Source organism: Lathamus discolor, chromosome W, assembly GCF_037157495.1.
Source record: "Lathamus discolor isolate bLatDis1 chromosome W, bLatDis1.hap1, whole genome shotgun sequence".
In the NCBI taxonomy this organism is placed as follows: Eukaryota; Metazoa; Chordata; class Aves; order Psittaciformes; family Psittacidae; genus Lathamus; species Lathamus discolor.
In genome coordinates this window covers 22,597,316-22,609,301 of record NC_088908.1, presented here as the reverse complement: position 1 = coordinate 22,609,301, position 11,986 = coordinate 22,597,316, and the positions used below count along the sequence as shown (strand labels likewise).

The 11,986-nt window shown below is 40.1% G+C and overlaps 1 protein-coding gene across 7 annotated transcripts in view; it reads right to left on the bottom strand.

Annotated features, from left to right (window-relative positions):
• LOC136004208 (nuclear factor of activated T-cells 5-like) overlaps positions 1-11,986 on the bottom strand; it is a 219,307-nt gene that overhangs the window by 188,739 nt on the left and 18,582 nt on the right. For all 7 annotated transcript variants that reach the window (XM_065660496.1, XM_065660498.1, XM_065660497.1 and 4 more), the window contains exon 2: positions 8,267-8,392. In XM_065660496.1, the coding sequence (XP_065516568.1) occupies positions 8,267-8,392 (126 nt within the window). The remainder of the gene's footprint in view (positions 1-8,266; positions 8,393-11,986) is intronic.

Genomic DNA, 11,986 nt, shown 5'->3' with positions numbered 1-11,986 from the left:
CACTATTTGTCTTCACTACTGACAGACACTGTCACAACCCACCACTCGATGCCTGTCTCTGATTGGCGAAGCTAGAATGCAAGTTAAGTGTATTAATAGAGAAAAAAGACTAGCATCCCAGCAAATAAAATAAAGCAATCCAATTCACCAGTTATTAAAACCACTCAGATTCAAGATAGGTAGGTTAATTTAATTTACGTTAAGCCCAACAGTGTAAATTCCCCTTACATTCACATGCTGAACCAAGCAGTGCATTATACTTTGGGTAAAGACATCAAACAACCTGGTTTTTTTATAAATTACATCCATTATTAAATTAATGCTCCTGTTTAAGTAGTTAAGTAGAGCTTTTGTTAGTGCTGCTCACACACCATTCCATGTATCTTAGATCTTTCTTCCTCACTCGGAGCAATAACTGGCTGCATCCAAGCAAGTCAGAACTCTAGGACCCTCAGCTGCTCTCTTCAAGCTCTACCTGTCATCTCCTCAGCCTCTGCCACCCTAAAAGAGAGACTGTACAATCGTGTCAGGATTGATGGATCTGACAAAGAACATTTCAGCTGAAGAAACACTCTTGTTCTTTAGAGACATGGTAGGGTTTTTACTAAGAAATAAGAACTCTTGGCCTTCACAAAGTTGTTGATGCAAGGAGGTGCCCCAACAACAGTACAGTAAGACTGTTCTCTTTTTGCCCTTCACTGGCTTTGTTTTTCATTATTCATTAAGGAATGGGAAATTCTCTTGTTGCAAAGCAATTCTCAAGCCTTTCTGATGCAAGAATAAGAGCCACTTAATGCAAGAATTAGCCATTAAAAATTCTCTCAATGATAAAACAACTTGTGTTTGAACAGTCCTGGAAAGTTGGATTTACTGACTACATGAGATTCAGGAAGTTTGAAAATAAGGTTCATCTAGGAAAAAGAGATAATCTAGACTAAATCTATATAGCCTTTTACAGGCAATTAAAGGAAGGTCTGCTCCATGCAGAGGAGCAGGTATGCACTCAAGGCACACTGTCTTGGGTTCAACTGTAACAGTAATTTTTCTCCTTCTTAGTAGCTGGTGCAGTGCTGTGTTTTCAACTTTAGTCTGAGAACAATGCTGATAATACACCAATATTTTAGTTGTTGTTAAATAATGCTTACCCTGATCAAGGACTTTACAGTCCTCTGCCAGTGAGGAGGGGCACAAGAAGCTGGGAGGAAGCAGAGACAGGACACCTGACCCAAACTAGCCAAAGGAGTATTCCATACCACAGCACATCATGCCCAGTATATAAACTGGGGGGAGTTACCCGGAAGGCCCAGATTGCTGCTCGGGTCAGGCTGGGTATTGGTCAGCAGGTGGTGAGCAATTGTATTGGGCATCATTTGTGTTTATTGGGGTTTTTTTCTTCCCTTTTTAGCTTTATATTCCCTCCCCTTGTTATTTCCCTTATTATTATTATTACTAGTGGTAGTAGCAGCAGTAAATTTGTATTATACTTTAGTTATTGGACTGTTCTTATCTCAACCCGTGGGATTTACATTCTTTTGATTCTCCTCCCCATCCCTCCTAGAGTGGGGGAGGGAAGAAGCGGGGTGAGTGAGCAAGCAGCTGCATGGTTCTGAGTTACTAGCTGGGCTTAAACCACAGCACATAAAATTATTAAACTTGCTCATATCTATGTTAGTACTAGCAAGACAGAGCAGCCAGGGCACTGTACCAACATACAGCACCAGGAAGATACTTTTTTAAGGAACATTAGGACATGGTTTGACACACAACTGAAGCAAGCAAGCTGCAGACAGAAATCCCTGAAAGACATGCTCCTAGGAAATTACAGGAAGGTATTTCCAACTGGGAGGGTGGTGGGAAGAGGAAGCCTACAAAGAAATGGAAGTTTTTACAGGCCATAGAAACCAACTACAAAGAATAATCTTTTTTTTCTGATAATTTGTTTACAATATGCACTTATAAACCCAAGATAATAGAATTAATAGTAGCACTGGCATCCCCTTTGAAATCTCTGGGAATTATTTCTGTATCAACAGGAAAAACTGACTAATGACAACAGGAAGGATGATAAATTGACAAAATATTTTCAATAAAAATTAAAAAGCCTGACTAGCTATTCAGAAAAACAAACCACCCCACATCTCCTATATGAGGCTTTATTAGAAACTTCAGCTTGAGAATGATGCCTTGTATCTTGGCAGTGCAAAACATGACCCATACCCCTCAGCACCCAGCCTCCACCCCACAGAGGATGCAAGTATTTTTATCCATTTCTCTACAGTAGCAATTGAGAAGCAAAGCCTTATTTTCATAATTTAAATGATCAAAAATTATTATGGCAAGTATTTCAATAACAACTCTGATGATTAAAAAAGCCAATTCCACCTGTTTGGGACAAGTAGCTCATCCCTTTAATTAAAAAGGAGCACAAAACTGACATGACCACAGAAAGGTAAAGCTTCATTGTTTACCAAATATTTTCCCAGGATACAATCATAGATGCTTGAGAGCCAGAAGATATCAATACATCACAGGTTAATTGTATCCAAATATGAAGAATGCAAAAAGAGATTAGTAAAGACATTCCAGTAGCATAAAATCCATTCCTCTTTTGCTACAGCTCTGGAGATTTCAATTTGAGATAAGAATTGGAAACTGTCAGAATGGAAAAAAAGCAGGAAATACTGTCTTGTGGAGCAATGCCAAAAATATGGAAATATATATATATTTGCCTCTGTGGCAAATGGAGAGCAACTTAAAAGATCAACAGCAAGCTGAAGCAGCTCATCCTGAAATCTGCTACAGAAAGAATGAACAGATGGTAAGCAGAGAAGAAGGTTTCTGTAACAGTTTTCTTCACTGGAGTTTCAAAAGGTTTAAGCATTCCTGGTACTGGAGATAGAAAGCAAAAATGCAAGACTTGTTTAAAGTACATGGTCAAAAATATTCTTGAATCATCCCCAAAAGACAAGAATGATGTGTCGACCTACCAACTAGATAGATGGCTTTGAGAAAGGGCTTAAATCAGTGTGAATTTTGAGCATTTGAAGCACATGTTCAATGTGTCTTGATCAGCAAGAAAAAATTGTTCAACCTTTAAGAACCAACTGGAAAGAATCAAGCATCCCTCCTTGCAACTGGAGCTTAAAAATATTGTGTACAAGGCAATATTAAAGCTTCAGGCACATTGGTTTCATGTAAGAAATCTCCAGGCACAGCTTACAATAACATTTCTCAGCCTGAACATCTTCATGCATTTCAAGAGTCTAGAAGATGATTCGTATTTAATGTGTTTATGGTACCACACCAGGCAAAATCCTCCTTTTCCAGTCCCCTGAATAAAGACACTTGTGATTCCAAAAGCAAGCACAGAGAACAGTTTCTAGCAGTATTCTAGATCCTTTAGCTCACTTCTGCTTTCCAAACAATAACAGAATTAGAAACTTGAGATAGCAGCTCAGGTTGTGAACATCGCACCTCAAAATCCTAGAGTTCTGTTAAATGATACTTGCCTGTTTGATACTCAGAGAATGGGTAATACCTTTTGTCTGGATGAATGAGATGCACATTTATTAACGAATTACTTAAAATCCAATCAGCAATATTCCATTTTAATACTCATAAAACTGGTCTGTAAATCACAAAACAAATTCCCAAACAGAAGAACTAGAAGTCTGTCCCTGCAAGGTCATCACTGCTAAAAACAGCCCATCCTGCTCCACAAAAAACAAAACAAAACAAAAAAACAACAAAGAAGTTAACTGCAGCAATATCTTTTTCTCACCTATAGTGTGATTTATGTGGAACAAAACCCCAACAGCAAACTGACAGAAAAACCTCAAGTAAATTGAGAAACTGAACATGAGCTGGCAGCCCAGAAAGCCAACCATATCCTGGACTGCATCAAAAGGAGAGTGACCAGCAGGTTGAAGGAGGTGATCCTGCCCCTCTACTCTGCTCTTGTGAGACCTCACCTGGAGTATTGTGTACAGTTCTGGTGTCCTCAACATGAAAAGGACATGGAACTGCTGGAACAAGTCCAGAGGAGGGCCACGAGGATGATCAGGGGACTGGAGCACCTCCCGTATGAAGATAGGTTGAGGAAGTTGGGGCTGTTCAGCCTGGAGAAGAGAAGGCTGTGTGGAGACCTCATAGCAGCCTTCCAGTATCTGAAGGGGGCCTACAAGGATGCTGAGGAGGGACTCTTCAATAGGGACTGTAGTGACAGGACAAGGGGTAACAGGTTAAAACAAACAAGGGAAGTTTAGATTAGATATAAGGAAGAAGTTCTTTACTGTGAGGGTGGTGAAGCACTGGAATGGGTTGTCCAAGGAAGTTGTGAATGCTCCATCCCTGACGGTGTTCAAGGCCAGGTTGGACAGAGCCTTGGGTGACATGGTTTAGTGTGAGATGTCTCTGCCCATGGCAGGGGGGCTGGAACTAGATGATCTTAAGGTCCTTTCCAACCCTAACTATTCTATGATTCTATGAAGTTGAATTTCAGCCAGATACTACCTTATTCTGTGTTATGGGAAAGAACAAACTGTGTTAACTATTACAGCAGTAAAAAGTTCTCACCACTTTGGCTCATTCCCTGTAATATAATCCTCTCATTATTGAGAGTAATCATATCTGCAATTGATTTCTACCTACAGTGTTGCTAGCAGCATTTCAAATCAGCCCTTCCTTCAAAAAACAAGAGTAAATGATATCACCTGCTAAGGAGACTGAACTATCATTTCCCAAATAAAGTGACGGATTAGAGCAAGTAAGAGCTGACACAAAAATTTAAAATAAAATAAAAATAGACACACACACAAAACACATATCAAATACAGGCACGCTAAGTTGCAAAAGTCATCTCTCCTCCTCACCCTCTCATCTGTACAGTGTCAGATCCTCAAAAATGTGCCTATAGTCTGCTACAGACTTGATATATGCAAATGATTAGTCAATCTTGGCCTTTTAAATTATAAATGTAAAATCTGAATCTGTTTTCCTGTACAAGTATATAGACATGCGCAAAGCCTAGGCTGATTTTCCTCTTATTTTCCTGTTAAGAAATCAGAGCCCAGCCCAGCCAGACTTCTCATTATTACATAAGGCAGGGTGCCAGGGCTTGAAAATGTGGTAGCAACTATTAAAAGACACTGTAACAATCCTGAAACAATTAAAGAAAACAGTAAAATGCAATACGCCCTTTTATCTAGAAATATGGTGCAGCTATGGCAAGAATGAAGCCAAAACACTTGTGTCCTATTCTCTTGAGAAAACAGATTTGGGTGAGGAACACACAGGTAACCTCAGTGAGAAACCAAACACTCCTGGGATTCTGGAAGTCAACTGAGAACACTGGAGAAGGCTCCTGCTCCAAGGCAGCTGTGCACTGAAAGTACCAGCATCAGTTCAGAAGTGCTGAGTTCAAGATAGCTTATAGGAGGAATTCAAATTGGCCATTAACACAGCAGGAATTTGTGGGAGGGGGGACTATGACTATAAAACAATCCACTGAGGTCCACCTCTCCTTGTACCCCAACCTACGACTTTTGTACACACCGATGTTCCTTCCTCTGTTCCTAGGAGTTTGTCCCCAGCTTTAAAGAGAAAGAAAGTCTGGCCTCAGACTTACCAGAAGGACCTGTCCACCCTTGAGTTACATTATATCTTACATATTATCTATCTCTCTCTATCTTACCTCCCAGCACCAGAGGGAGGAGCAGGGACTGTTCTTTTCAGCTTTCTGCTCTGTCCCTATAGTTTTGGAGCACAATGTACGGGCCTGTTTTGGTAAACATTTATCCAAGATGCATGTGTTTTCTTTCAAGGATGTGGTGGAGGAATGGGAGGGAAAAGAAAAACACCCCCCAAAAACCACACCAAAAAACCCCACAAAAAACACACACACAAAACCAAAAACACACACCCCTCCCCCCTCCCCAACATGTTACACTGAAATTATCTCATAGCATTCACCAGCTGAGTCTACCTCAACACCTATGGAGTTCAACACCCACTTCCTGATAACAGCCCCAGCTACCTTTGGCTGGGGTTTGCCTCTCCTTACACATCTGTAGCACAACTCACTACTGAATGACCTTGGTCACCAGTTATGTGTTTACAGAAGACCAGGATTTCAACTGGTTTTGGCCTCACTGTAGTGGACAGTGACATAAGCAATGAAAACAAAACTATCCTTGGCTCTGTTTGGGTGGTTTTGTTCGGCTGGTTAGTTTTCTTTAAACACAGTTTTTAACAACTGTAGTAGCTTTTGCTTAATACTTCCGATTTATACAGCACCTAGGAACTTAACCATCTCGTCACAAGACCTATGGAAGGTCTCCAAAGTCACAGGTCAGTGAACAATTCAAACTGCATAAGCTGACAGCCACTGAGAGAAGCTACCTCCACCTTTTCTGCCTGCTCCTCTTCCTTGTATCACTCTTCTCCCTGTACCATCAAAAGCAGTTGTGCAGACCTGCAGTGAACCCACCCAGGACAACTCTAACCTGGAGCAGGTCCTCGATGCAGCACACACATGAAAAGCTCTTCTTTGGGCAGTGGTAACACCTTAAAAGTCTTTGTGAAACTACGCGACTGATACTGAAATGCGTTCTTAATTGAACAAGTAGGTCTCCTTTCTGTGTTAACAAAAAAATATCAACACTGTTTAAGTTTTGCATTCAAGAAAATTGTGCTGCAGTTTAACCCAAACACAGCAAATGCATTCTTAGGTTTTTTAAAAGGAACTGTTAAAACTGTATTTTAAAAGGCTGTTAGCAGACACTAAATACCTGAAGGTAACAAGACATTTAGTTCCATTCAAGTTTTCAAGTCTTTTCTGTTAGATTCAGAATCAATTAGCAGTTCATGACTATCTGTGGATTTAGAGTGTATTGGGGTTTGTGGGATTGTTTTTTCTTGTTCATTTATTTTCACAATACATGTTTCTACAGGATTTGGTTGCCACTGTGTCTTTGAACCAAACCAATCATTAAGCATCTTGATTTTAGAAATACGTGCCCAAATTATTTTTCTATTGCTTATTAAAAATAAATCCTTTCAATATAATAAATAAACCCATCAAATTCTTTCAATGACAGAAGTTCCACTGTACACAGTTAAATCCACAGGTTCTCTCATAAGAGGTCTGGCAAAACATGAATGGTGAGCAGTGCTGTAAAGTTTCTCTGACAAGTCTACAATCTCTTCAGTTTCTGATCAGGATTCCTGTACCATGCAAACCTGGGAAACATTCTCACACAAACATTTAATGCATATGAACTCATAGAAAAAAAGAATAATGCAGCTTAAATACATACATTTTTCTCAAGCAGTAATTTAAGGCCAATTAGGAAAGCAGAACATGATCTTGTAAGAAATATGGGTATCCAATTACGCAAAAAAATCCTTATCCAATGAAGATGCATCTATCATGAGCATAATGATTTTTTCCTCATTGCACAGATATTTACAAGTTATTGATATATACAAGTTACAGATATATACAAGTTACTGACAAGGACTCCAGATGCAAACCAGCACTAAGGCTAACCTCACAGAAGAGAGCTTTGTCCTTGAATCCTGATGTTTTTATGTTTAATAAAGAACAATGACAGCATCTTTAGACTGAAGTCTAAAACATGACTGGGAGTAAGATAAAGAGGAAGATACAAAGGTCATGCCCCACTTTCATATGCTGTCAATTAGAAAAAATAACTAATTAGCAGTTTATAAAAGTGCCATCCTGACATATATTCTATTCTCATGTATTTGAGAATTTTGTAATATGTGAATGGAGTATAAATACTAAACTTCCTCATGCCTCTTAAAGGAAAACATGACCTTTCTTCCTCCTTACAGTCTGGCAAAAGCTTCATGGCCCAAAATATAATCTTCCATTCCATTTTTTTATCCTAGCTAGGATTTGCTGGTTTACAGCCAGTCAACATTCTCCCTTAGTTCCAAGCACGTATTTATTACCTCTTAAGACAGAGAGCATTCTAGGAGTTTGTTATACCTGTGCTGCATAATAACAAAACAGCAAAACAAGTAATTTATTATGAAGATATGTATACACACATTAAATACAGCAACCATTAACATAGAATACCTGATAATTTAGATCACCCAGTTTAATTTATATTACCTAAATTCTCCTAGAATGAACTGTTACTTCTCCACAAGCTCTTTTTCACAACCTAAACTTTGCCAGCACTATTCATGCTGGCCAGAACACTGCCAACCTTAAAAAGGAAATGAGAATGCTTACCAGCAGCAACTACAGCTGGAGGTGGCGAACTTGCCTCGCCACCACTTGTTTGGCTCATGGATGCTACAGATGTTTCTGTGGAAGGTGGTAACTGCAGCTCCTTTGGGAGAAGGTCATAGACAGATTCTGTTGAACAAAAAAGGATTTAATCAAGAATTTATTCATGTTCTGCAAGAGAAAAGAAATAACATTTTTGCCTAAAATACGAACGATAAACCAGCCTTTTCAGAACCTTTTGAAAACGTCACATTAAGCACTTGGAAATCTTTATATCTGTCCTGGGTTTAGCAGTAGCGGACATTTTTTTCTCCTTCTTAGTAGCTGGTGCAGCGCTGTGTTTTTGACTTTCGGCCTGGGAACAGAGCTGATAATTCCGATGTTTTTAGTTACTGCTCAAATGTTTAGACTGGCCATAGGACTTTGTGAGTCTCATGCTCTGCCAGGGAGGAGGGGAAGCCGGGAGGAAACAGAGACAGGACACCTGACCCAAACTAGCCAAAGAGGTATTCCATACCACAGCACATCATGCCCAGGATATAACTCGGAGTTACCCGGAAGGGCACTCTCCTCTCAGTCGGGCTTGTTTCGGCAGGTGGTATCGTATTCTCTTCCCTTGTTATTTCTCTTATCATTATTATTATTGGTGGTAGCAGTAGTGATTTGTGTTATACCGTAGTTACTGGACTGTTCTTATCTCAACCTGTGAGAGTTACATTATTTCGATTCTCCTTCCCATCCCTCCGGGAGCAGGGAGGGGTGGGGGGGAAGGAAAGAAAGAGGGAGGGGTGGAGTAGAAACTGTGAGGCTGACTGAGTTTAAATCATGACACCATCATGGAATAAAGTTATTTCAGAAAACAAACCAAACACAAAAACGTTAAGATAAACATTCTCAAAACTGAAACAAAAGGACACAAACTTGGTCAGAAAAATAATTCAGGAACTTCCACAGAAAAGGTCCTCATTTAGAATGAAGGGGTTGACAGCATGTACAACAAATCACGTGGGAATAAAAGACAAACCCCTTCTCAGAGTTCAAGCTGAGCAACTAGCTTCCAAAGAGAGATTAATTTAGTATCATCATCCACAGAACACTCTATACTCTTCTGTCATGGTTTAAGTCCAACCAGCAACGAGAACCACACAGCCACTTGCTCACTCTCCCCCCTTCCTCCCCCTGCTCCTGGAGGGATGGGGAAGAGAATCAAAAGAATGTAAATCCCATGGGGTGAGATAAGAACAGTCCAGTAACGGAGATATAACACAAAACCACTACTGCTACCACCAATAATAATAATGATAAGGGAAATAACAAGGGAAGAGGATACAACCGCTCACCACCCACTGATCAATACCCAGCCTGACCCGAGCAGTGATCTAGCCCTTCCGGGTAACTGCCCCCAGTTTATATAGTGGGCATGACGTACTGTGGTATGGAATACCTCTTTGGCTAGTTTGGGTCAGGTGTCCTGTCTCTGCTTCCTCGCGGCTTCCCCTCCTCCCTGGCAGAGCATGAGACTCAGAAAGTCCTTGGTCAGACTAAACATTACTAAGCAGCAACTAAAAAAACTGAAAAAAAGCTGAAAGTCAAAACCACAGCACTGTACCAGCTACTAAGGAGAAAAATGACTGCTGCTGCTGAACCCAGGACATCTTCCCATGTAATAAGTGCCAATTCTTTTTGAGCAAGATCCTTCACTTCCAGTTATCTGCAACATTTCTTTTTGCCTTTCTCCAGAGAAAACCGTTTCCACTAACAGAATGGCTAGTGCCAGTACAGTTTACACAGAAAGCCCCATGTTACAACTCTGGCAGATCCCATACAGTAGTAGAACCTCTACGATTTTTATTTTTTTTTTTGTGCTTTCTGTTGTGAAATTATCTCAGGATCACCTGTTGATACAAACAGCTCCACTCAGGTATAAGCACATAGCTATGTGTGTCTTTTCCAGTGGATACACGAAAGATGCCTGTTTCAAACCCCAATCTAGAAATGTAAATAACCTCAAACATAAGATGGTTTGGGTTGGAAGGGACCTTAAGGATCATCTAGTTCCAAGCCCCTTGCTATGGTCAGGGACAGCCATAAATCAAGAGCTATAAACTGAATATAGCTATAAACAGCTATAAAGTGAAACAACCAATCCACACCACAAAACTTTATGAAATTCTTTTCTAGGTGTTATTTAGGTGCTTGAGACACATGTAGAAAAAGTCAATGTGCATTTTAAAGGTATTTTTTCCTACTATGAAGCAATAATTATACTCAATCCTAATGTAAGGTATATTTGTAAGGCAATTCTGTAAAAATTAGAATTTCAACAGAGCTGTTCACCAAAGACCTTCAGCTGCATTAGGCCCTGTAAAAATGAAACATACTCTAGACAAATGCAGAAACCCAGCAACGTAGAATTGTATCAAAAACATAACCCATACCAAATGCTGCTTATGCCACAAAGCAGAAGAGTTACTGTACTAGTTAAGAATACAAACTCTCCCACCACTAACCGGTGGAGCATAAAAAGAGCCTGAGAAAATGTAATGCTGTTTACAAGATACTACTTGTCTGTTACACACATCACAAGCACCTACCAGGAATGGCAGTGAACTGGTTTAAAAGTGGTTGTGTAAAGATATGGTTAAAATGATGCTTCTCATTTTATACTTCATTTACTTTTCCCAAAAAAAGGTTACCTCTTTTTTAGTGACAACATATTACATGTTACTAAGCAGCATTGTGGTCCTGGGTTCAGCTGTAGTAATCATTTTTCTCCTTAGTAGCTGGTGCAGTGCTGTGCTTGCGACTTTAGCCTGAGAACAGTGCTGATAACAGACCAACGTTTTTAGTCGTTGCTAAGTAACGTTTACTCCAATCAAGGACTTTTCAGTCTCATGCTCTGCCAGTGAGGGGGCACACAAGAAGCCAGGAGGAAGCAGAGACAGGACACCTGACCCAAACTAGCCAAAGGGGTATTCCATACCACAGCATGTCATGCACGGTATAGAAACTGGGAGGAGTCACCTGGAAGGGCAGATCACTGCTCGGGTCAGGCTGGGTATCGGTCAGCGGGTGGTGAGCAATTGTATTGTGTATCACTTGAGTTTATTGTTTTCTTTTCCTTTTCCCCTTTTAGTTTTATATTCTCTCCCCTTGTTATTTCCCTTATCATTATTGGTGGTAGTAGTAATGGTAACTTTAGTTACTGGACTGTTCTTATCTCAACCCGTGGGATTTACATTCTTTCGATTCTCCTCCCCATCCCTTCGGGAGCAGGGGGGAAGAAGAGGAGGAGTAAGCAAGCATCTGCGTGGTTCTGCATTGCTGACTGGACAAGAACAAGAATGTCTGAGGAAGGTGAAGGAAGTAGAGATTATTTTTTTTAATTGTATTGAATATACTTCTGCCAGCAAACCACACGTGCTAATTCATGGGAAAGATGCAATAGGTATTCACTCCTAGGACAGCAGGAATAAGCAGAGCACTGAAAGACCAACTTACTGTGAGAGAAACAGTGTTGTTTTCACATATTGGGAATAGGGCTTTGCAGTATTAGGGCTGGGGCTAAATTACTAAGGAAACGAAACAAAGGGCTTGAAATACCATGACTCAAACGGACACACTCTGTGGTTAAAGACAATATAATCTTTTGGGTGACAGACAAACTCTGGTTAAAAAAATACTATCTATCTTTGTACAACCTATGAAACTAAGCTGGTGCAA